Raw genomic sequence first — 25,636 nt, 5'->3', positions numbered from 1 at the left:
CTCTCACACACTCACACACTCATGCTCTCACACTCACTCTCACACACACACTCTCACACTCTCACACACTCATGCTCTCACACTCACTCTCACACACACTTACACACTCACCCACTCACACTCTCACACACTCATGCTCTCACACTCACTCTCACACACACTTACACACTCACACACTCTCACAGACACACACTCTCTCACACACTCACTCTCTCACACACACATACTCTCTCACCCATTCACACACTCTTACACACTCTCACACTCACCCACTCACACTCACACACTCTCACACACTCATGCTCTCATACTCACTCTCACACACACTTACACACTCACACACTCTCACAGATACCCACACTCTCTCACACACTCACTCTCTCACACACTCACACATACACACTCACACACCTACACTCACACATACACGCAGTTAGTGGCAGCACCACCCCTCCTGGCTCCTTCTCCCCCTTGACACTCCAGAGGTCCAGTACCAGCCGTCTCATGTTGTCTCTCACACAGTGCTCTTCTCTGCCTGGGCCTCGAGGGGCTTTGGTCCTTGGCGGTCCAGATGAACCAGTCTAACTGCAGCACGGAGAGGAGCGACCTCTTCCAAACCATCAGCACACTATACTTGGTCATCCTCCTGGTGCTGGGCACGGCCCTGAATGTCCTCGCCCTGTGGGTGTTCTGCTGCCGGATGAGGAGGTGGACGGAGATGCGGGTGTACATGGCCAACCTGGCTGGGGCTGACTGCTGCCTGTTGCTGAGCCTGCCCGTGGTCTTGTACACGATGAACAGGGACCACTGGGAAGGCAGCTTCCTGTGTACGGTTTCCCAGAGCATTTACCTGATCAATGGTTACATGAGCATCTCCATCATCACCGCCATCGCCATGGACCGTTACGCTGCCATCCAGTATCCTCTGCGGGCCAGGAAGTGGCGTTCCCCGCAGCAGGCCGCTGGGACCTGTGCCGTTCTCTGGCTGCTGGTCATCTGTGTGGTTTCTTTACCTGCTGCCTGGAAGCAAGATGGCAAGAGCTTTTGCTTTGGGAAGAGCCAGACTCGGAGCTTCTGGGCCATTGTTTCCTCCTTGGTCCTGTTCTTCATCCCTTTCGTGATTCTTGTTTTCTGTTCTGTGCGGGTACTCCGGAACCTGGTCAGGAAAAAGGCACAAGAGCCCACCCAGGGCAGAAGGCTGTTCCGCAAGGCCTACCATGTGGTTTTGGCTAATCTGATCATCTTCATGGTCTGCTTCCTTCCACAGCATGTGGCTCTGTTGGCCAAGCTCGTGGCTGAGTATATGGAGGCCTCCTGCCCTATCATTCAGCATGTCATCACTTCTGTAAGGGTGGCCTCCCGTCTTGCCAATGCCAACTGTTGCTTGGATGCCTTGGGCTACTATTATGTGGTTCAGGAGTTCCAGGAAGAAGTAGGGATGTTCTTAGCTATGCCTAAGTTCCTCCAGAGTCAGACTCCAGACTGCCCAGGTTCTGACTACCCAGATCTACCTGAGGGAAAAGTGGAGGTAGCCTTAAAGAGTGCCCAAGCATTGCATGACAGTTAAGGGGACAGTGACTTGGCACAGAAGAAAAAATTCTGAATTTGGTGTAAAAGACCAATCTCCATTTACTATCTGACTCTGGAAGGGCAGGCCCCTCAGGATGGACCCAAGCCCAATGAGCATAGACCTCCTTTAGTGGGTTCCCTTGGGCCAGTGGTAACATCTTGGACATTTGTCTAGAACAGTGATGGCGAACCTTTTAGAGACTGAGTGCCCAAACTGCATCCTCATGCCACATGTGAGTCACTCCCTTACCCCAGACAGGGGAGGGAGGAAGCACTCCCATTGGGCTGCTGGGCAGAGGTGTAGGTGATGTCCTTAGGTGCAGTGGAGAGGGGGAAGGGAGGAGCCTTCTCCAGCATGCATGCCATAAGTTCATCAACACAGGTCTAAGAGAGTGATGGCAAACCTTTCAGAGACAGAGTGCCAGACTTCACTCCCACCTCACCCCCCAGACCAAGTGCCCTGTCCATCCCTCCAGAGACCTAGTGTCTTAACCCTTCCCCCAACATGCTGGTTACACCCTGCCCCCCCTTACTCCACACAGGGGAGGGAGGAAGCTTTCCCAGTGGGTTGCTGGGCAAAGGGTCAGGTGAAGTGAGGAATGTCCTCAAAGAGTGTGGAGAGGGGGAGGGGAGTGGCTCAAATACTCTGCTCCCCTCCAGCTCTGCCACCTGTGAGCTACCCACCTTACCTACTGTGTGCTCTCATTGGGCTGCTGGACAGAAGGGCAGGTGATGTGAAAAAATGTTATCCCGTAGGGTGGAGAGGGGAAGTGGAGCAGCTTCACTCCAGTCCCTCTGCCTTTCTAATAACAAACTCTGGGGGTGGGGGTGGGGAGGGAGAGTGGCCAAGCACCCATAGAGTGCTCTGTGTGCCATCTTTGGCACTGGTTCCATAGGTTCACCATCACTGCTCTAGGCTATGAGGGGTAGAGTTCCAACCCACCCTCAGTGCTTAATCTCTTTTGGGGAGCCACATACACATTGAGTACTTCTTTGAGTTGGTTTCATTCTTTCTAAACTAGGTTGCTTGGCCAAGTGTGGGGTGAACTCAGGTCTCCATTTTGGAATCCCCCATGATGGATAGAAAGAGTGTTGGACTTGGGATCAGGAGAAACCTGGGTTTGCCTCCTGCCTCAGATACTTCCTGACATTGGGCAAATGACTTTTCCCCTTGAGGCCACCACTTCCTCATTAGGAAAACAGGGGGGGCTGGATTTCAGAATCTCCAAGGCCCCTCCCAGCTCTGACTCCTCAGGATTCTGTGTGACTCTAAGACCGAAGGCTTTGCTCTTCCCAGCGTCTCTTTTATGTATAGCCTGGAGAGGGTCATGTTAATCCAAAGGAAAAGGGCAGTCAGCTACCATGGACAGAGCTCTGGGTTTAGGCTGTCTTGTGTGTGTGATTGATACTCATCCAGTCACATGATTCCCCTGGGACTTCCTCATCTATAAAAGGAGAAGGGGGTGGGTTAGATGACCTCTGACTCTGTTGTTGTGTCAGGTTTCAATGGTGGAGGGAGGGAGGGTCAGTCAGTGCTGGTAGAGCTATATGGGAACAGGAGGCTTGGGGGCAGAAGAGGGGGAATTCTTCCTTCCTCTTAAAATCATTGTCAATTGGGAGGGTTACCTAATTGGGCTGGACCAAGATGTCAGGACTTATGTAATAATAAGGACAATCAAGGCTGAGATTTCCATGGAGTTTTACAGACATCTTCTCATCTGATCCTCATAGAAGCTCTGGAAGGTAGGTGCTCTCATATCCCCATTTTACAGATGAGGAAGCTGAGGCCCAGGGCATTCAAGTGACTTCCCCAAAGTCGTACAGCTAGGAAGTAAAAGGCAAGAGTCTGCCTAGGCCTTTCCTAGGCACTAAAGTGGGGATAATTGAGATGATGGCATGCTCATGTTTTCTGTGTTCTGTCTGGATGGAAATTTTCTTCAACAGATTCCTATGAAGGCATAAGATAATTCAGGTCCAGAGGGAAAACCTCTCCAGGAGCCTCTGAAGCATCCAGGGATCGAGCTGGGGATTGGAACTATGATTTCATTGATGTAGAGAACTCCCAGATAAGGGGACTCCCTCAACCAACTCAGGGCAGCACCTTTCTTCAGCTTAGTCTTAGAGAGTTGCCCGGGGCAGGAAGAAAGAGAGAGCCACTAGCCTGGTCAGTATGTGTAAGAGGCAGCCTAAATTTCCTCAGTAGATCCCTGTAAAATACAGGGGGGTCCAAATGGCAGTCTAAAGTCACCCCATGAGGCCTAGTTGGGGCTCCTTAAAAACACTTGTCTATATTGGAAGTATACCCTAATATCCTGAACAAGCCTCCAGGATGTCATCAATAGCCCAGAGGAACCCATCAGCATTGGGGATTGGGCTCCTAAGGACCAGGATGAATTCTGAGGGACAAGCCCTTAGAAGGTCAGCTTCTTTCTTTGCCTGGATTCTTCTAGGGCAGCATTGGTGAGCCTTTTCGGAGTTTGAGTGCCCAGAGGGCAAATTCAAGCTGTATTATGGAAGAGAGCCAAAGGAGGAAGTGCTTGCCTTGGGCAGCTGGACTGAGGGACAAGGCATGCAAAAAAAAAAATGTCCTTGGGTGTCGGGAAGAGAGGGATAGGAGCAGCTCCCTGAGTGCCGGCTCTGCATATGTGCCACATCTTCACCAATGCTGCTCTAAAAGCCAAACTTATGAATAGCTCATGTCTAGAGTCAACCCAAAAGTGGGCAAGGAACTCAGTGACTCGTGTGGGTATTGTCTGAAGAATAGCTGCTTTCTTCCTCTACCACAAAAACCGCAGAAGCTGCAGAGGACTCACTATCAAGGATGAACAAATACAGGGAACATGTAACATTGTGCTCAGAAGCTCAAGACATTTTGTGATGCTCCTGAATCAGTCATTGGTATTTATCTTGCACCCATACTGTCAGAGGTTTCGGCTGCCCTGGCTGTGTGACACTTAGCAATTTGTTGGATCTCTTTAGGTCTCAGTTTCCTTGTCTGTAAAAGAAGAAAGAGCTGGATCAGATAACTTCTAAAGTCCCTCTTGATCTCTAAACCTATCATCTCACAAAGTTTTGATGGGGAATTTTCAGGCATCACTTTAAAGCAACTTGAGAGGTTTTGTGGGGGGCCCTGGGGGAAGAGAGGAAACGTTCCCTTCCTCCTCTCTGACCTTCTGACAAGCCAGGATGTGGTTACTTTAGTCCTTTAGGCAGGGAGGATCCCAGTGGTGATAGAGACTGTGCTCTTACAGAAAACTGCTTCAGCCCCCAGGGCCCCGTCCAAGGGGCTCATCATGTCTCTTCAGCTGGGCGCATGGACCTCAGGAGCATGTACAACTCCATGAAAGATGCTTTAGCCTACCAAAGGCTCACACCCTGTAGTCTCAGGGGATCGAGAGACCTTCACCATCTAGGTCAGGTTCCCTCCTACACTGAGAAAAATTCAATACAACAGCAGGGGGCAGTGGAGAGAATGCTGGCCTTAGATCCAGAGGACCTGAGTTCAAATTCCACCATTTCCAGTTACTCCCTGTATAAACCATATGACTTTTCTGAGCTTCTTATTTCCTTACCTGTAAGATGAGGATATTGGGTTAGATGACCTCTAAGACTCCTTCCAGATCTATGATCCTATAAAATTCTTTTTGTAACCCTTACCTTCCGTCTTAGAGTCAATCCTGTGTATTGGTTCCAGGGCAGAAGAGAGCTAAGGATTAGGCAATGGGGGTCAAGTGACTTGCCCAGGGTCACACAGCTGAAAAGTGTCTCTATAAAGTTTTGATGGAATGTTTTCAAGCATCAGTGATGGAGAGAATGTGAGAGGAAGTCACATGGAGGTTGGGAGTCTTCCCTCCTTCCTCCTCTGCTATGGTTTTTGGATGGTCTGCCCAGCCTCATAGAACCTTCTTTTTTTGCCTTGTTGAGGCCACTAGAGAATTAAACCTGTGAATCTTGGCTCTGCTAATGTTAACTGTGAAATCTGGGTAAGTCAAGTGACCTCTCTGGGCCTCAGTCTCTTCATTGGTGAGACAGAGTGCTTGGGGCTCCATGGCTTCCACCTTTAAGCCTATGAGTCTATCAGCAATCAAGAGACATTTATTAAGCCTTCTCTATGTGCCAGACGCTGGGGATACGAGGATAGAAACGCCACACTTCCGCCTTCTCCTGGGGGAGGTGACTGCTCCCTAAAGAAGCATAAACAAAATAAATGCAATCTTTTTCTTTCTTTTCTAATAAATGATGGTTGCATTGATCGGGGTTGGCCTGGGCTGGCTGCTTGCCCTGGGCACAGGGCTGTGTGCACATCTGGCCACCAACAGCAGAGGGCATTCGAGCCCAGCATCTCGTCTGCCAGGGCAGGGCTGGCCCAAGGCGGACTGACCACAGACCAAGCTGACAAGAGGAAGTAATGGCAGACTCTGGAGCTGAGGGACCTCCCACATCTCCCCAGCCTGACAGCTTGTTTCTCTTCCCCAACCTGGCCAGGTTGGCAAAGCAGCAGCCTCCGCTGCTGCCCGAGAGGTCCTTCTGCTTTCCCTGTCATCCGAAGCGGGCATCCTGATCACCGGAGGAAGTGGAAGTGGCTTCTCGGGGGCATCTGTTTCCTACCTGCTTGGTTGGGTCCTCCAATGATCTCCCGGGCAACAGAGAGGAAATCACTCCCAACAGCCACTGCATGGAGCAAGAGCTCAGGCTTTGGCTAACTGGTCGGGGGCTCCCTTTCCTCTGAGCCCAGTTGCTTGCTGGGTCCAAATACCTGGCGGAAGACATTTTCATCCCCTCTTCCTGCCCTGTGGTCCTCCCTCTCTCGGCTCTTGCTCATCGCTGCCCAGTTGGATTCCCACAGTCAAAGCCCAGGTGAGTGTCCATCCTTGCTTCCCAGGTGCCTCAGAAGGACAGTGGGCAGGGGAAGGGCAGAGAGGAGGCTCTGCTATTGCTCTTCCTAATTTTAGTTGGGGGTAGAGTGGAAGGAGTGCTGGGCTAGGGGGTAGAAGACATGTGTGGCCCCCCAGCTAGGTCCTAGGAGCAGGGGAATAGAGGGTGAGGGTAGCCTCCTCCTGCTCTCAGCCTCCAGGGGATGGTAGAGGGCATCTTGTTAACCAGACCCTCAGGTTGAGGGCTTCTTTCACTAGATGAAGAAAGCATACTTGCCCATCCAGCCTTCCTCCTTCCTCTCAGGACTGTGGGAAGGAGGAGGACCTGAGGACATCAAGGACAGGGCAGAGTTTAAGACAGACTCTAAAATGCCTCTGGACTTAGACCTTATTAACTAGTGCCTCCAGGATATGGAGTCAGAGGTTCTGGATTCTAACTCTGCTTCTGCCACTCGGTATCTGTGTGACTCTAGGTAAGTCACTTAGTGGGTCTCAGTTTCCTGTTCTAGAAAATGTCAGATTTGGACCCAATGGCCTCTAAGTTTCCTCTCAGCTCTAACCCCAGGATCAGAGGACACAGACCTGGAAAGGGCCTTAAAGATCTTCAAGTCTGGCTCCTCATTTTACAGAGCAGGGAACTGAGGCTCAGAGAGGCTGCCCTGAAATAAAGGAGCTGGAGGAGACCACAAAGACCAGCCATTTCAACCCCCCATTTTACATATGAGGAAACTGAGGCCCAGAACTTCTTTTCTTATAGGATTACAGACTTAGAAATCATTAAGTCTAATGGTCCCATTTCATAGGTAAGGAAAGTGAGACCAAGAGATGTGATGACTAAGCTGAAAGCTGAGGTTCTGACTCCAAGATCAGCTCAGGATCCACTATACTATGATGCCAGATAATCCAGAGCCTGAAGGGGGATGGGGCTGATGTCTCAGAACTGATGGAGCTTCAGAGCTGGTTGCCTTCAGAGAACTTTCCATGGGAAAAAGGGAAGTGAATTTTAGAGTTCAAGCAGGGTCCAGTCAACAAACAAGAGTCAGAGTGGGGGTGGGGGTAGGGGAAGAGCTTAGAGAGACCCAAATTCAAATCCTACCTCTGACATTTAAGTAGTTTTATGGCTGGAGGCATCATGGAACCTCTCTGAACCTCTGTTTTCTCATCTTTAAAATGAGTCTATTAAAATGGGGGAATACATATAGAGTTATTGTGGGGATGAAGTGAGATAAAGGATATAAAGGTCCTTTTCAAGATATAAAACTCAGTTTGGGGAAGATGGAGATCAGGTGAATGGAGAATCAGGTCTAGAGACTGGTGGTCCTGAATTCAAATCTGGCCTCAGATACTTTCCAGCTGTGTGACCCTGGGCAAGTCACTTGACCCCCATTGCCTAGCCCTTACCACTCTTCTGCCTTGGAGCCAATACATAGTATTGACTCCAAGATGGAAGGTGAGGGTTAAAAAAAGCTCAATAGACTTCAAAAGTTGTGTGTGTGTGTGTGTGTGTGTATACACACAGATAGGTGACACAGTGGATAGAATGCCAGGCAAATCCACTGCAGTATCTCCTGCCAAGAAACCCCCAAATGGGGCTATGACTGAAACAGCTGAACAATATATATGTAATTTTTTTACTGGTCCTGTGATGCAGTTTCACTGATGCAGGGAAATCCTGAGGAGGAATCCTCCCCTGCTACTCTGTGGCTCACAGTCCCAGATCATTGTTTGGGGTGCAGAGTACCTACTTTCCCAAGGTCACACAGCTAGTAAAGGGCAGAAGCAGGATTTGAACCCGTGTTTTCTTTTTTTTATTTCTATTTTTTAAACCCTTCTCTTCTGTCTTAAATTCAGTACTGTGTATTGGTTCCAAGGCAGAAGAATGGTAAGGGCTAGCAATGGGGGTCAAGTGACTTGCCCAGGGTCACCCAGCTGGGAAGTGTCTGAGGCCAGATTTGAACCCAGGACCTCCTGTCTCTAGGCCTGGCTTTCAATCCACTGAGCCACCCAGCTGCTTCCTGAACCCATGTTTTTTTGACTCTTAGTACAGCTCCCTATCCATCAAGCCATAATTCATTAAAATATATCTGGGACAGAACCTGCTATTCTACTAACTGAGGAGACTCCCAGCTCTTACCACTCTCCTGCCTTGGTTTACCCCCCCCCCCCAGCATTCCATCAGGAAAGGCAATGACCACACACACACACATTTATATAAAAATATATGCCCAAGATACACAAATGGCATGGCAATTCCTGAGGATTTTGTTCTGGAGGTGATGCTCGAGTTGAGATTCTTTGAGGGAAACAAGGGATTCTTTAGGCAGAGCTGAAGGGGGAAAGAGGACCACACGTGAGCCCTGCTCCTCAACCAGAATCATGGCTGGAATGAGTGCAGGGAGTGGGGAGGAGGGAGGGACCAGGAGCCAGGGAGGAGGAAGGACAGAGACAAGAAACAGGAAACAGGGAAGGCGCATGGGAAGGAGAGGAGGGGCGGCTTTTCAGTGTTCTTCAACTTAATCCTGCGATGGGCCTCATCCAATGGTGAAATGGTCCTGGGAAGGTTTGTTGCGGTGCTATTCCTCTTGGAATATTCTGGGAGTATTCCATGGTGAAGAAGATGATGACCATCACCGTTATCTTTCTTATTGTAAGAAATGATGGAGCTTTTCTCTCTTGGGTAGGTTTCTGCATGAATGAAGGTGACCAACAGCTGCAACTCAGGATTCAACTCCTTGGAAGAGGCGTATGTCTACATGAGCCTATATGGCGTCATCTTCATCGTTGGGCTCACTTTCAACGTCCTGGCCCTCTGGGTCTTTTGCTGCCGGATGAGAAAGTGGACAGAGACCCAGGTGTACATGGTCAACCTGGCTGTGGCTGATGGCTGTCTGATCTTGGTTTTGCCCATTGTCATTTACTTCACCAAGATGAGCTGCTCTGAGGACCTCTCTTGCCAGGTCCCCCAAGGCATCTACCTGGTCAATGTATACATGAGCATCAGCATCCCCACGGCTATCGGTGTGGACCGCTACGTGGCCATCAAGTACCCATTGAAGGCCAAAGCCCTTCGAACCCCGGGTCGGGCAGCCATTGTCTGTGTCCTTCTCTGGGTTGTAGTCATCACTATGATGGCTTTTCGTGTCATATGGCAGATCCACGATGGTGCCTTCTGCTTTCATAAGACAACTGAGATCCATACCTCAATGGTACTCTTCTCCCTGCTGGGGGTTTTTCTCCCACTGGTGATCCTTGTCTTTTGTACACTCCAGATCGTGTGCACTCTATTGAAGGTTCAGAGAAGGGATATATCTGAGGTCAGACAGATCCGCAAGAGTGTGGCCATGGTGTGTGCCAACCTGGTTGTGTTTGTCGTTTGCTTCTTGCCCTTGCACATATCAATTGTGCTCAACTTCTTCCTGGGACAAAATGACAGATTCAAAAAGGTCTTCAAAGTGGTCACCCTTCTGTCCAATACCAACTGCTGCCTGGATGCCATCTGCTACTACTTTGTGGCCAAGGAGTTCCAGCAGGTGAATCCGTTCTTCTTCCTCAGGTGCAGACAACCCAGACGTGTGGCCAATCGGAGACAAGAATTGCAGGACAAGACTTGTACAACCCTAATGTAGCCTGAGTTCCAGCATCCCCAAGCTCAGCAATTACATAGATTGGGTGCTATCTTGACTCCCAAATCATCTCTCCTCTGCTGGTTGGACTCCCACCCAGTTATCACTGAGAAATCTAGACTAAACCCCAATAAGACTCCTCTTCCCCCTCTTTTGATTTAGCAACCCCAAATGCTTGACTTTGGCATTGCTTGAAAGGCAACCCTGAGGCTGGAGCTGTCCAGAAAGTCCCCTTGCTCAGTCCAGAAGGATGGATTCTAGAACCTAGAACTCTCTTCTCAAGTTGCATGGGTGGGAGAGAGAGTTCAAGCAATTCTTGTGAAAGCTGATGCGGAGCCCTAGGGGCTGGGTGGTGGATGATGGGAGAGAAGAGTGTGTGCCCGAGGACTCTTTGCTCTCAGTGTTGCTATTAGCTGATTGGTTTATGGAAAAGACAAAAAGAGACTAAGACCCAGAACTGGAGGCAGCTCCCACCAATATTAGGTTGGAGCTGACCATGTCATCCTCATGTTTCACCAAGTTCTTCCTATTGTCCTACCCTGTCACCATCACCACTCTACCCTCCCATGACTCTGGAACCACGCCATCCTGACTGGTGGGAGCTCACTCCAGCTAGCCACTTCCACTTGCCTGCTTCACTGACATCTTCCTGGTATATCACTGCACCCAAACACTGTTCCTGTTCCTGTCCCTTCCCAGCTCTTGCTCTAGAATTGATAATTGAATCAACCAGATTGTCTCTTCCAGAAAGGGCACATCAGTTCCCTATCCTTTGTTACCCTTTGGGCTTTTTTATATTTATATCCCTCGTGGTTAACAGAGTGGCTGACACATATTAAAGGCTTAATAAATATTTTTAGTTCATTCATTCATTTCCTCACTCATTCATTCATCTCTTCTAGTCCTGATATTCTTTGTTATAAGGTCCTTCCAGCTCTAATATTCTAACCCTTACTGGCTATGATCTTTGTTCTAGACCTATCAATTGACAAGTATTTATTATGTACCAATAGTGGGTTTGGCCAAGGAAGAGGAGATGTCTGGGGAGTTGTGAATGATGCAGGGAGGATATGGATGAGCTTCTCCTGAAATGGGGAATGAGGTAGGCAGTCACAGATCAGGAAAGTAGAGGTTTTGTCTAGGCTGAGAAAGCAGGAGGGGAAGAAAGCTGAAGAGAGGAGAGAAGGTACCTGATTGGAAGTGAGGATAATGGAGACATCTGGTACCTTCTTCCTGCTTTCCTTCTGCTAGCTTCCTTTTGTGTTTTGTCTTTTGAATTTCACCCACCTCATCAGTCCTATTGCTACAGTATAGGCTAGGGGAATAAGGCTTATTGGGCACTGGGGATGGGGAGGACAAGGTCTCTGCCTTCAAGAAACACAGAGTTTAGCAGGGAGGACAAAAACTCTCAGCATGAAGTTAAATAGCATTCCTAAAGTCACCCAAGAAGCAAAAGGGACTAGATCTAACCCACCTGTGTCATCATGGTATAGCAGTTACTGAACTTCTCTTCTCCAGAAGCCATCAGGACCCAATCATCTAGACCAGTAATGGAGAACCCTTTAGAGGTGGAGTGCTGGGCCTTGCCCATACTGTACCCCCAAGACTGAGTGCCATGTCATGTCTCTCCCCTTTACCCCACACAGGGGAGGGAGAAAGCTCTCCCATTGGGCTGCTGGACTAGTCCGAGGGGCAGGCAAAGCGAGGAATGTCCTGAGCAAGTGTAGAGAGTGGGAGGGAAGTGGCCTGAGTTCTCTGCTCCCCTCCAGCTCTGCCACCTGTGAGCTTTCCACTGAGCTCCCATTGGGCTGCTGGGCAGAGGGGCAGGTGATGTGAAAAAATGTCATCAGGTGCAGTAGAGAGGGGGAAGGGAGCAGCTCCACCCAAGTCCCTCTGCCTTTCTTGTAACAAAGTCTGGGGGTAGGTGGCTGAGTGCCCACATAGAGCACCATTGTGTGCCATCTTTGGTACCTGTGCCATAGGTTTGCCATCACAGATCTGGACCATGAATCTCCCATCTAGATATTTCCTCCTTTTACCTATCACTACTTATGGTTCATTAACAACTTAGTGGTTTAATTGATGTCAGCTGTCCCCTTGGAAACTGTGGTGGGGTGACAAGAAAGCTGTGATATCTCTCCATCTCTATGGTTTCCTTCTTTCAAGACTATCAACTCAGTGCCATTGGGTGAGGCAACCTGTTGGTTGTTTGCAGAAAGCTGGATTTCCTGGTCCTCACCAGAGGCAAAGGAGGCTGGCTTGGTGAGAAGAGGTCAGATTTTGTACTTGTCCTAGATCTCTGCCCTTCATTTGGGCCAACTGTTCATTCTGTTCTCTTTGGTAACTGAGATGAAGGAAGTTGGCTCATTTTTTCACCTCGCTACCTAATCTCTGAGCATTTAGCAGGTTCATTTGCCTTTTTCTCCTGTGTCTTCAGAAAGTCAAATAGCTGGATAAGTTCCCTTTGGGTGTTTCCAGGGCTGGAGGAGGGTTGATGAGAGTGACAGCCTGGGATGAGCCCAAAGACCCTTTTCTGTGCATACCATTGTGTCTCAGTCAGCAAATGCCCAAGAGCAGCAGGCAGAGCATGAGCTGCTGGGGAGTGGAAACCACTCGCTGTGTAAACAAGCTCTATAGATATAGAATACACTGAAGAGAAAACTCTAGAGTAAAGAGAGCTCCCAAAAGGCTTCCTATAGAAGAGGGGCATTTTAGATGGGGCTTCAAGGAGATCGGGGAAGCCAGGGGGCAGAGGAGTTCATGGACCCTAGATTAAGTGCCCCTCCCTAAGGCTACCTTTGATTTATTCTGTATTCATCGCGCATGTTCTGATTTTCTAGAAGTTGGCTCCCCACTAGACCATGGGCTCCTTGAGGTAGGAGCTACTTTTCAATTTTCTCTCTATCCCCAGAGATTAAAGGTACATATGTTCCTGCCTGGCACATGGGAAGCACTCCGTAGTTTCCTGTTTTTTAGCACATTATTGGGCACCCTGGCAAGTCACTTAAACTGACAACTCCCCTGGACAGCTCTCCCCGACTCCCATTGCTGATTGTTGTTAATAGAAGGAATTTCCTCACTGGGAGATCTTTATAGCCTTACATTTTCATCACCCTCCTGATGCAGGACCAATTTCCAGCCCTGCAAAAAATAGAACAACACAACATACCAGAAACTGGAAAGGCGACCACAAAATGAAAAATGGTTCCTGCCCTCAAGAAGCTTACATTCTACTGGGAGGAAATATTTACATCGACTGGTAAAATATCGTCAAAGTAAATACTTCGGTAGGAGAGGGGAGGGTCATTAATCATTGGAATAACGGAAAGAATCATGAAATGCTAGAGAACTTTCAAGGGAAGGAAGAATGTCCTCAGATGCCAGGTGTCCTGGGACTAAGTCCCATTTGCCCACCCTTAATTATGACTATTTAATAAGATACTGATCTCTCCCTCCGTCCAACCATCATTACATTTTTAAAAATAATTTTCAATATGCTTTTTGGTAAATTTGGTGGGTATGAGAGAGGATTTCTTTTTAATTTTATAGTATTTTATTTGATCATTTCCATGCATTTTTCATTAAAGACAAAGATCATTTTCTTTTCCTCCCTCCCACCCCCCGTAGCCGACGCGTGATTCCACTGGGTATCACATGTGTTCTTGCTTCGAACCCATTGCCATGTTGATAATATTTGCATTAGAGTGTTCGTTTAGAGTCTCTCCTCTGTCATGTCCCCTCAGCCATTGTAGTCAGGCAGTTGCTTTTCCTCGGTGTTTCTATTCCCTCAGTTTGTCCTCTGCTTATGGATAGTGTTTTTTCTCCTGGATCCCTGCAAATTGTTCAGGGACATTACACCACCACTAATGGAGAAGTCCATTACGTTCGATTATACCACAGTGTGTTTGTCTCTGTGTACAATGTTCTCCTGGTTCTGCTCCTCTCGCTCTGCATCACTTCCTGGAGGTCGTTCCAGTCTCCATGGAACTTCTCCACTTTATTATTCCTTTTAGCACAATAGTATTCCATCACCAACAGATACCACAGTTTGTTCAGCCATTCCCCAATTGATGGGCAGCCCCTCGTTTTCCAGTTTTGGGCCACCACAAAGAGAGCAGCTATGAATATTCTTGTACAAGTCTTTTTCCTTATTATCTCTTTGCGGTACAAGCCCAGCAGTGCTATGGCTGGGTCAAAGGGTAGATATTCTTTTAGCACCCTTTGGGCATAGTTCCAAATTGCCCTCCAGAATGGTTGGATCAGTTCACAACTCCACCAGCAATGAATTAATGTCCCAACTTTGCCACATCCCCTCCAGCATTCATTACTTTCCTTTGCTGTTATGTTAGCCAATCTGCTAGGTGTGAGGTGATACCTCAGAGTTGTTTTGATTTGCATCTCTCTGATTATAAGAGATTTAGAACACTATAAGAGAGGATTTTAATTCAGTACAGTTTGCTGGATATTTTCAGTTCACTGCTAGACACTGAAGAGGAGAAAGGTCTGGTTGTAGAATAGTGCCTGACTGGTGTATTAAAGGAAGCTGAGGAGGAGGAGGAGGTAAGGGGGTACATAACATTCTTTTTTTCACCCTTACCTTCCATCTTTGAATCAGTACTGTTTTGGTTCTAAGGCAGAAGACAATAAGGACCCAGCAATGGGGGTTAAGTGACTTGCCCAGGGTCACACAGCTAGGAAGTGTCTGAGGCCATATTTGAACCCAGGACCTCTATCTCTAGACCTAGCTCTCTAATCACTGAGCAACCCAGCTGCCCCCTATGAATAACATGCTTAAGAGACAAACTCCTGTGTGAGACCCCCGAGTCAAAGGGCTTTGACCTAGTTCAAATTTTTTTTTAAATTATACAATTATTTTCCAAACAGATTACACCTATTTACAGCTCCCCCAGCAGGCTGACAGAAGAATCATAATGATGAGTTCCGGTCTGGTGGAGCCCATTCATACTAGGAGGAGCAGCATAGGAGGTGGGGAATTAGACATTTCAGGGGATGATATTTCACCTGGGGAGGACACAGAATGGGGACTGGCTAAAGAGGAGCTTGCCTTGAACAAGAAAACACCTTGAAATGTGCCTCATTTGCCATTGATCAGCCTTCACTCTCATTGCATCATGGGTGACTTTCATGGAAACTATTCCTGTCAGTTGCCACCATATGAGGCTGTCCCACAGGACATCAATCTTGTGCCTTTGAGTTGCAGCTGGGATAATTAGGTTTCCTGGGTCCTTGTGGGGAAGCAGGGGTACACCTGTTTTCATCTTCTTTGACTCCAGGATGTGGCGAAGATATGCCTAATTGAGGCTGATGACTGTCAAGTGTAGAAGTGCAGGGTTGGTCAAGGAACAAAGTGAAGGAAGACTGTCAGGAGGAAGAAGCATGCCCCAGATGCCACGTGTCCTGGGACAAAACTCTATCTGCCCACCTTTAGTTATGGCTCTGCTTAATGGTATACCGATTGTTATCTAACTAGCACTGAATTTTATCATCTTTAACATTCTGCTCCTTTATCAGATCTAATGTGCGATCTTAGAATTTTTGTAAACCCTTTTTGGATGTTTCTAGACCCCTGCTGGACACTGAGGAGCAGACAGAGAGGGAAACCCTTAGATCTTCCCTGGAAAGGTTCATAGTTGAGTAAGGGAGCAAGAACAGGCCATTGTACCCGGGAAGAAATTAGATTTTTTAGTGTCTAATATTTTCCAACTCTAGCAATAATCTCCACTCCTCCCCTGCAGAGAAATTGGTCTTGGTTAGGAGTAATCATTTTGGTTTTTGTTGGGGATTTCCTGGTGTCATTTGTGTCAAATATTACAACTGCCTACGTGAAACTAGACCGAGAAGTGTAACAACTGAGGGAAAGTCAAGCCGGAAGCAATGAGGTTAACTACAAACCAGGATGTGAATGGGCTCCCCACTTGGGTAGCTTCTTTACCCCACAGAATTATCTCCATTTAATAGATGAGAAAATGGATTCTGACAAACTGAGCAATTTGCCCATGGTCATCTCACTAATATTATTACAGACAGGATTTGAACACAAATATTATTTTTTATGCAAAGATATTTGATTATAATAACAATTTCCAGCATATTTTCCAAAATTATAAAATTCAAATTGCCTCCCTCCCTTCCCTTCCCCTTCTCAGAGATGATAAGCAATCTGATCTGGGTTATTATCCTGTAAAACATACTTCCATGTTGGTCATTGTTGTAAGAGAATACTCAAATAAAATCAAAATCCCCAAATAAAAACATAAATAAATGAATGTGAAAAATAGTATATTTTTATCTGCACCTAATTCCAACAGTTCTTTCTCTGGAGGTGGATAGTGTTCTTTGTCATAAGTCCTTCTGAATTGTCCTGGATCATTGTATTGCTGTTAGTAGCAAAGTCTATCCCATTTGATCGCCCCACAGTGTTTCAGTTACTGTGTATAATGTTCTCCTGGTTCTGCTTCTTTCACTCTGCATCAGTTCATGGAGGTCTCTCCAGCTCTATCTGAAATCATCCTGCTCATCATTTCTCATATCAGAATAATATTCCGTCTCCAACATATACTATAATTTGTTCAGTCCTTCTCCAACCCTCAATTTCCAATTCTTTATCACCACAAAAAGAGTTCCTAGAAATAATTTTGTACAAGTAGATCCTTTCCTCTTTTTTATGATCTCTTTGGTATACAGACCCAGTAGTGATATTACAAAAGCAAAAGGTATGCTCAGTCTTATAGCTCTTTGGGCATAAATCCAAATTGTTCTCTAGAATGGTTAGATCAGTTCAGAACTCCACCCACAATGCATTAGTGTCCTAGTTTTGTCACATCCCCTCCAATATTTATCACTTTATTTTACTGTCATATTGGCCAATCTGCTAGGTGTAAGGTGGTACCTTAAAGTTGTTTTCATTTGCATTTCTCTAATTGAAAGTGTTTTAAAACATTTTTTTTCATATGGTTACTGATAGTTTTTATTTCTTCATCTAAAAATTGCTCCCTCATTTCCTTTGACCATTTGTCAATTGGGGAATGGCTTGTATTCTTATAAATTTGATTTAGTTCTCGATAAATTTGAGAAATTGGACCTTTATCAGAGAAATTTGCCATAAAAATGTTTTCCAAGTTTGTTGTTTCCCTTCTAATCTTGCTTACATTGGTTTTGTTTATACGATGGTTTTTTAATTTAATATAACTGTGACAAGGAAATCACTTTAAAAGACTGATATATATTAATTTAAGGTCGCCAAGGAATTCAGTTATGTAATTCCTAAATGAAAACTCAAGTCAGCCGTCAGCCTTTTATAGAGTTTAATTACAAACAGGAGGAAGAAAGGAATTAGAGAGAGAGAGAGAGAGAGAGAGAAAGAGAAAAGGGAGAGAAGGGAATAGGGCTTAAATACCCCTTCTGTTTAGGCTGGGCCAAAAGGCCCAAGCCCTTAGATAGCTGGGGCAAAGAAAGGAGATCAGTCCCTATTACTCACATGACCAAAATGGAGAAACAGTCTCCGGGGCCTCCACCTCCAGCTTCCTTCAGAGCAAGCTTCTCAGAGCACCTCTCCAACCACTCAGAGCCAAAACTCTCCAACCAACCACTCCTCAGACCCCTCTATCTTTAAGGAAACCATCCAAGTTCCCTCCCCTCAGTTCTCACATCTACCAATCACTGTCCATGTCTTCCCTGTGCCAATGGTGGCTCTAGCTTAACCCAGGACTGCCCAGAGGTCTGTGGCTTTGCACATGTCTGTTGAAGGTCATATTCTCAAATAATTAAATCTTGATCTTTTGCTACAGCCCTTCCTAAATCCTGTTACCCTGAGTAGGGTAGAGATTGGAATAATTAAATGTTGATCTATGCTGCAGCCCTTCCTAAATCCTGTTAGGACTGAGTAGGGTGGAGATTGCAATTTCCAAGACTTGGTTCTGTCATTCCAAGTATCTCCATTGTATCAATTCTAAAATCAATCATGACTCAAAGAAATTCCTGTTCTATGCTTAAGCATAGGTCAAAGCCCTTTCCATTGTTCAGCAAAAGGTTTCTGTCCTAAAGTAATCTTAAGAAGGGAGGAGGAGGAACCTCCCATGCCAAGGGGGTTCACATTCCAATAGATTATCAGTAAGAAATTTTCCAAGTATGAAATTTCCCAATGGTGAAATTTCCAACATTTATAAGTCTAAGAAATTTTAAGGTTTACATAACCAAAATTATTCATTTTGCTTCTTATAGTACTCTCTATATCTTTTGTTTGCTCATAAATTCTTCCCTTCTCCATAGGTCTGCCAGATAAACTATTCTATGTTCTTCTAATTTACTCTCTGTATCATTCTTTATATATAAAACATATACCCATTTTGACCTTACCTTGGTGTAGGGTATGAGATATGGGTCTATTCCTAGTTTCTACCACACTGTTGTCCAGTTTTCCCAGCAGTTTTTGTCTAATTGTGAGTTCTTATCCCTAAAGCTGGGATTTGGGGGTTTATCAAACACTCGATTGCTGAGGTCATTTACGCCGGTATACTGTGTATCTCATCTATTCTATGGATCCACTCTTCTACAGCCAGTACCAGACTGTTTTGATGAGTGCTGCTTTATAGTATAGTTTGAGATCTGGTACTGCCAGGCCACCTTCTTTCCCATCTTTTTTCACTGATTCCCTTGAAAGTCTTGACTTTTTCTTCTTCCAGATGAACTCTGTTATTATTTTTTCTAGCTTTATAAAATACATTTTTGGTAGTTTGATAAATATGGAACTGAATAAATAAATTTAGATACAATTGTCATTTTTTATTATATTAGCCCAGCCTACTCATGAGCAAGTAATATTTATTCAGTTGTTTAGATCTTATTTTATTTCTGTGAAGTGTTTTGCAATTGTATTCATATAACTCCTGCTTTCTTGACACCAGGCCAAGTGCTCTTATCTACCACATCTATTAGACGTCATGACTTCTTGAAAATGATAAACTAAAGAAATAAGGAGCTTCTGTTGTTTATTGGCTCTGCAACATTGGGCAAGTCAGTTGCATCAGGCATTGCGCTGAGCTAAAATCTTAATCTCCACAAGAAGCTTTTCTCCATCCCCCTTAACGCTAGTCTCTAGGCTGTTTGTATCTTGCTTGTATTTGGTTGTTTCCCTGACTAAATCGTCAACCCTCTAAGGACAGGGACTCCTGATTCTGGAAAATGAGGAAAATGGCAAACCTTACCCAAGTTGCAAACTCTCAGAAAATGAAAATAAACCAAACCAATATTAAATACTCTGTAAGACAGTAAGAAATGCAAGAAAAAGAACCATAAGATTGAAAATAGAAGAAATGTAAGATATATAACATTTAAAAAGGGCTAAGGAGAGATAATATGAGAATATTCAGACTCCCTAGCCATGATTAAAACGAAACAAAACAAAATACCTGAGCACTATGGTTCAAGAAATCACCAATCAAAACTAACAAGATGTTTTAGAGGTAGATGGCAAAATAGATAGAAAGAGTCCATTGAACACCTCCTGGAAGACAAACCAAAAGGAAAAGTCCTAGGAATATCACAGTCAAAATCCAGAGCTCTTATATCAAAGCAGACACCCAGGAAGAAATTATGAAGTCCAGATACCACCGAACAAGAGAACAGTCCTTTTACTAAAAAACAGAGGGAATCTTTGAATAGAATATTACAAAAAACAAAATATACAAGATTATAATCTTGATCAAATTACCTTGAAAAGCCCCAAATAAAATAATGTTTTAAAAACTAAAAAACTAAAAAAATTTAATTTAATTTAAAAAAAGAAATTAAATTTAAAAAAAAGAAGAAAAACCCCATATAATCAATCCTACAGGAGAAAAAAAAGTGAACATTTGATGGAATCAAGGACTTCCAAGACTTCCTGACAAAAAAGACCACATGAGTAGGAATTTTGAAATGCAACTACAAGAGTCTAGAGAAACCTAAAAGGTAATTTTGTTTAAGTAATTTGGAAGAGGTTGTATGATTAGGTAATGCTAACAGTCTAATGGTGATATAAGGATAAGTGATAAGGGATAGAGAACAATGCTTGGATGGTCTTTAAGAGGAAAGGAGGGGAATTTAGACATAAACCCTGGGAGAAGATTCTGGAAGGAAAGTAGGATCTTGGGAGTTTTACTGGGTTTAACAGTCACTCCTGATCTGGCTTTCCTCTGAGCTGGTAAGGAAGATCTTTGCTCTGGCATCTCCTGGGAAAATACTAATCTTGTGGAAAGATTAGGAAATTCCTGAGTTGGAGAACTGCTTTGGAGGAGACCTGCCTTTCCCTGAAGTACAGAGATCAATCTGTCTGAGATCAACCTGTCAGAGATCAACTTGGTTAAGGTAAACCCAAGGGTTTAGTCAGCTGACACTTTGGGTTTACTTGGAAAGCCAACCCGGGCTTTGGGAAAGGACTCAGAACATCTGTGATTCTTGCATCTTCAGCCTTTTAAAGACAATCTGTAGTATATAGGTAGTCAGATAGTTTTGGGGGTCTAAATAAGATCAGGGAGTGAATAAGAAGGACTTGAGAAGATCAGAAGAGCAAACCCCATGAGGGAAGTATAAATTGGTGGGAGGAGTTAGATCTGTATAGATTTAGGACCTTATCTACCATTTCCCTAACCTCAATGAACTTGCTTTTAGTGGCCTCCCAGGGCCAGTGAAGCAAGGGTTGTGCTTCACTGCCTTTGAGAAGTTCCTAGTTGGGTTTTTTTTTCATTTCCAATCCATCTAGGTCCTTCCCATTAAACTATCTCCTTTTGGAGGTAGTTTTCTCTTTCAGTGGAAAAGAAATAAAATAAGAGATTATTGTTGAAGTGTAAAAAAATGACAAAAGACAATTTCAAAGAATCCTGAATTGATAACAAGTGAAATGAACAGAATCAGGAGAAAAATTTATTCAAGGACAACAACACTGTAACAAGAAAATAATTCTGAAAGACTGAAGAATATGGATCAACGCAATGACCAATTTTGTGTTTAGAGGATTTATTTTGGCACGTTTTCCTCCTCTTGACAAGATGATGGACACAATATTCAGAAATAAACATTTTTGGACAGGGCCACTAAGTGGATTTGTTTCATTTAACTAGTTTTATTTGTTATAAGGATGTGGTTTTTCTCTCTATCAATCAGGAGAGGATGTGTTTAAGTTGTATGGAGAAGGGAGCAGGGTAGCAATAGTGATGCCAGAAAAAAAGAGGACCCTGGAAATAATTTCTTAAAATGCAAAGAAGAGAAAAGGGGAAATTCAGAGGCAGACCCAGACAAGGAAAGTATTGAAAGTAAAACAAAAGCAAAAGTAAATGGAGAGTCACTGTTGCCTAAAGGATCTTCTTTTGGGGTTCTGCTATTCTATTGGTGTGGAAATGCTCTTTTTTATGAAGCTTAGGTTCAGAATTCTTTACAACACTACCCAGAAGAGTTTGTATTTGATCTTGTCTCAAATTTCACTGGGAGAAACACGATCAGACCTCCACATTAGCAAAATCACCTTGGCAGCTGAGTAGAGGAGACCAGTTAAGAGGCTATTATAATTGTCAGTCAAGAGATATTGAAGGACTTTTCATAGAGAGGAATGATTGTGTGAGTAGAGAGAAGAGAAACTATACAGGAAATAGAGTGAAGGTAGAAATAACAAATTGGATATGTGGTCTGTGAGAGAATAAAAGGGACTGAGGATGATTATGAGGTATTGAGCTTGGGTGACTAGGATGGTGCTGATGCAGTCAGCAGTAATCAGGTAGTTCCACCAGAGGGAAGCTTGGAAGGGGGAGTAGGAGTGAAGAAAGGGAGAAATGAACAAGTCATCAAACTTCTTGGGTTTATGAAAAATGAGAGGGTTGGGTGGGATAATCTCGAACAGTCCTGATTGCTCTCCTTCCCCTTCTTCTTCTCCTTATGCCCTGACACTCACTACTTTTCCCATGTCCCTCTCTCCATCTGTCCCTAGAACTAGCAAAAGTCTACTTGGTGGTATTGAGCCCTTGAGAGGTCTCTGGTAAATGTCTCCATCTGGACATCCAGCTCTCTGAGTGCAGAAACCTTGTGCTACATTGGTAGTGGGACAGGGTCTACAACCAATCATAGGGTGTCTTTGGTGCTTCCTAACACCCTTCCCCATAAACCACATTCTTCCTCCTTCATTGTCATGCAATGAGGCAGCCAGAAAAGGCACCACAATCTCCGGTTGTGTTTTCCTAGGGGCATAGCTCTGTAGGTGGCAGATACCTGAGTGGCCATTTAGTCTAACTGACCGTCTCATTTTATAGAAAAGGAGACTGAGACTCAGGAGGAAAAGTTCAACCAGCCTAAAGTCACATGGGTTGTAAATGTCACAGATAAGATATTTTCTAAATCCCTTACCTTCTGTCTTGGTTCTAAGGCAGATGAGTGGTCAGGACTAGGCAATAGGGGTTAAGTGACTTACCCAGGGTCACACAGCTAGGAAGTGTCTGAGGCCAGATTTGAACCCAAGAGCCCCTATCTCTAGGCCTGGCTCTCAATCCACTGAGCCACTCAGTTGCCCCCCATAGGTGAGATTTGAATCATGGGACTCTGTTTCTTGAGTCAGGGCATCCTCTGCCATACCTCTCCTATGTTGGGCACAGTCTCCAGGAATAAAGGCCTCTCTGTCCTCTGCCCCGGTGAGAAGTTATCTGGAGTATGGTATTCAGTTCTGGGTGGCACAAGGACATCGATAAACTGGGGAATAGCTAGAAGAGGCAACCAGGATTGTGATGGTCCCCGAGTCCATGTCATCTGAGGATGTTCAGCCTTGGAAGACCATTCCAGCCGTCTTCAAGAACTTAGCTGGAGAGATGAAAGGTTGGTTTTGCTCAGCCTGGACCCAGAGGACAGAGCCAGGACTGATGGGGAAAGTTCCAAAGAGGCCAATTTAGTCCCCCTAATCATGAGGGCCTTCCCCAGACATCCTCGGCTGCCTCGGGAGGTGAGGGCTTCCTTTTCCTGGAGGTCTTCCGGGAACTGCTGGATGACCTCTTGTAAGATGGGCCAGCTGGTCTCTGGGCCTCTTTCCAGCTCTGTGATCATCCTCCTGTTCACCTCTGACACCTGAGTGTCCCTGGTGGTGACCAGGAATGCTGGGGGAAATCCCCTCAATCACCCCTCCTGCTGCCTTTGCTACTGACTCAGCTGCCGTCTAGGCATCTGCGTGAACTCGGTTACAACTTGTGAAAGTCCTATCAGGAAATGGGCTCGGTTTTTTGAGACTTGCCCAACAACCAGTGGGTGGAGAGTTCTATTTGGTTGTGTTCTTGGCACGAAGGGCCTGGCGGACTTATCGTTCCTGATCCCCCAGTCCAGGAGCCTTTCTCTGGGGGGGGGGGGTGCACTGAGCTTTAAGGGAGGAGAGTGGAGATAGCCCTCCCTGTGCCTTAATGAACACATCCCTATAGGGACCCATTAGGGGAGCTATCATCCAGGAACTTACCCCACCTCATCAGGATCCCACATGAATTATTAAACCCCATCCTCATATGGAGAGCAATGGCTCATAGAATTTGAGCAGAAAGGAATCTGGGAGATTATTGTCTCCATTTTCTCATTTGTAAAAAAAGAGGTTGGACTAGATGACTTAGCTGTGTGACTGTGGGCAAGTCATTTAACTTCTGTTTGCCTCAGGTTCTATCTGTAAAATGGGAATTAAAACAGCATCTATCTCTCAGTGAAGGAGAGAAAGAGGGGGAAGAAGAGAGAAAGGAGGGGAGTGAGAGTCAAGGAAAGAAAAAGAATGAGTGAGAGAGAGAGAAGGCAGAAAGAGATGGAGAGAGATAGAGGGAAGGAGAGCAGTGGCCATCAGAGTCTCATTATCTGAAATGGACAAAAGGGTGTTGAGCACACACAGAGTGGTAGGGAGAGAGGAACAGTGTAGCACCCATCTCCCAGGCCTTGGGGATCCAACGACAAAACCATGAAATAGTCCCTGCCTTCAGGGACCTTATTTTCTTCTGGGGGGGAGGATTCAGGCATGTAGACATTTGGGAGGCTCCATGAATCTGTCAATATTCTCTCCTGCCTCCTCAAATTATCATGTATTAGGTGTATTCATGCTGTAACCCCTCCAGTAGAAAGTAAGTTGTCTGAGGCAGGAACAATGTGTGTGTGTGTGTGTGTGTATGTGTGTGTGTGTGTTCATTGAATCTCCCGTGTCTAGTATATAGTAGGAGCTTAATAAAAATCCACTGAGTTCAATTGAATTGGCCAGTCTGTGAGTGCAGGGAATATAAACTTTCTGAAGGCAGAGAATATTTTTAATTCTATCTCCCCATAGCTTAGTGTAATGAGTGTCTGGCACAAGCAAAGGGCGCCTAGGACGGTGTCTCTTCAAATAATTCTGAGAGAATTCTAATAAAGTAGAATGGAAGAACTTTGGAGAGCCTGCAGAGCTTGTGTAGACAGCCCCAACTAGTTCTATTCAGCTAATTATAGAGTGATTAGGAGACTCTTTGATTGGCCATGGAGGCATTCAAAAAGCCTTGATTGGCTTCCACTATCTCTCTTTCTTCAGTTCTTTCAGGTGCTCCCTTCATGGTGGGGCCCTTTTCTCACAGCATCAGAGAGACAAAACTATGAGACCTCATGTCCCCATGAAAGGGTCTCAGTCCTCGGTCTCTGTGCTTTTCCATTTTTAGGTGGAGCAAATTGGTTTCTCCAAACTCATGAATTTTGAAAGAACGAGTATCTGGTTTCCCAGAAGTGACCTTTGGGGCCTCAACTCAGATGAGACAAGGACTCATCCAACAATGATGCTGCCTTTGAACATGCTCCAAGTAAGAACTGAGCTAAGTTGAGCCTATTGCCCCCAGAGACCAAGGGTATAGAGGAAAGCATGTGCTTCCAAGTAATTAGGGGAAACATTTGTACTTTGGACTTGCTATATCTCCAAAGTTAATATCCCTCTCTAAAAGCTAAGTGTTGTTAAGTAGTTAGATAAAACTGGAGAGACGGGGAAACATAGCACAGCTGGTAAGAGCTCTAGTTGATAGCAGTATAGAAGAGAAAGCCCTATGAACCCCTCAGGTGTCCTAGGTATAGCCATGCTAGCTCTGGGAGAGAGATAGCCAGAGCATACTTGCCACACAGTACAGGGCTTAACACATAGAAGGCATTTATTATTATTATTATTAATTTTATGTAGAAGGCACTTCTTGAATTCAGCAGAATTATCTGATCTATGGGTAACAGTGAAAGCAATCTCTCTGAGCACAGAGATTGTTCTGCTTTTTATATCTATGGCATGGCTTTATCTTCCTGTGTTCAAATCTGGCCTCGTACATTTACTAGCTATGTGACTGTAGCCAAATCACTTCACCCTGTTTGCCTCCATTTTCTCATCTGTAAAATGAGCTGAAGAAGAAAATGGCAAACCACTTCAGTATCTTTGCCTAGAAAATCCCAAATGAGAGCATGAGGAGTCAGACATGACTGAAAAATAACCAAACAACAATTCTGTATTCCTTTTCCAACACGGGGCCAAGTGCTGGACTTGTGACTTACTCATCCAGGAGCATGTCTGTCCTTCAC

General features: G+C 45.3%; 2 protein-coding genes across 2 annotated transcripts; both read left to right on the top strand.

Moving 5' to 3' along the window:
- Positions 1–571: 571 nt before the first annotated feature.
- On the top strand, positions 572–1,567 carry LOC100021803 (G-protein coupled receptor 35-like). The gene has a single exon (XM_001373808.3). The coding sequence runs from the start codon at positions 572–574 to the stop codon at positions 1,565–1,567; it is 996 nt and encodes a 331-aa protein (XP_001373845.1).
- Positions 1,568–6,010: 4,443 nt separating this feature from the next.
- On the top strand, positions 6,011–10,928 carry LOC100021827 (G-protein coupled receptor 35-like). Its single transcript, XM_001373825.4, has 2 exons — positions 6,011–6,426; positions 9,125–10,928. The coding sequence occupies exon 2, from the start codon at positions 9,137–9,139 to the stop codon at positions 10,067–10,069; it is 933 nt and encodes a 310-aa protein (XP_001373862.1). The 5' UTR covers positions 6,011–6,426; positions 9,125–9,136; the 3' UTR covers positions 10,070–10,928.
- Positions 10,929–25,636: the final 14,708 nt, after the last annotated feature.

The sequence above is a fragment of the Monodelphis domestica genome, chromosome 2 (assembly GCF_027887165.1).
Source record: "Monodelphis domestica isolate mMonDom1 chromosome 2, mMonDom1.pri, whole genome shotgun sequence".
NCBI lineage: Eukaryota > Metazoa > Chordata > Mammalia > Didelphimorphia > Didelphidae > Monodelphis > Monodelphis domestica.
Note: the sequence above shows the minus strand (reverse complement) of the source record. Positions and strands in the feature narration are given on the sequence as shown.

Coding starts and splice junctions, on each gene's coding strand:
- LOC100021803 (XM_001373808.3), top strand. CDS start 572: ATGAACCAGTCTAACTGCAGCACGGAGAGGAGCGACCTCTTCCAAACC.
- LOC100021827 (XM_001373825.4), top strand. CDS start 9,137: ATGAAGGTGACCAACAGCTGCAACTCAGGATTCAACTCCTTGGAAGAG.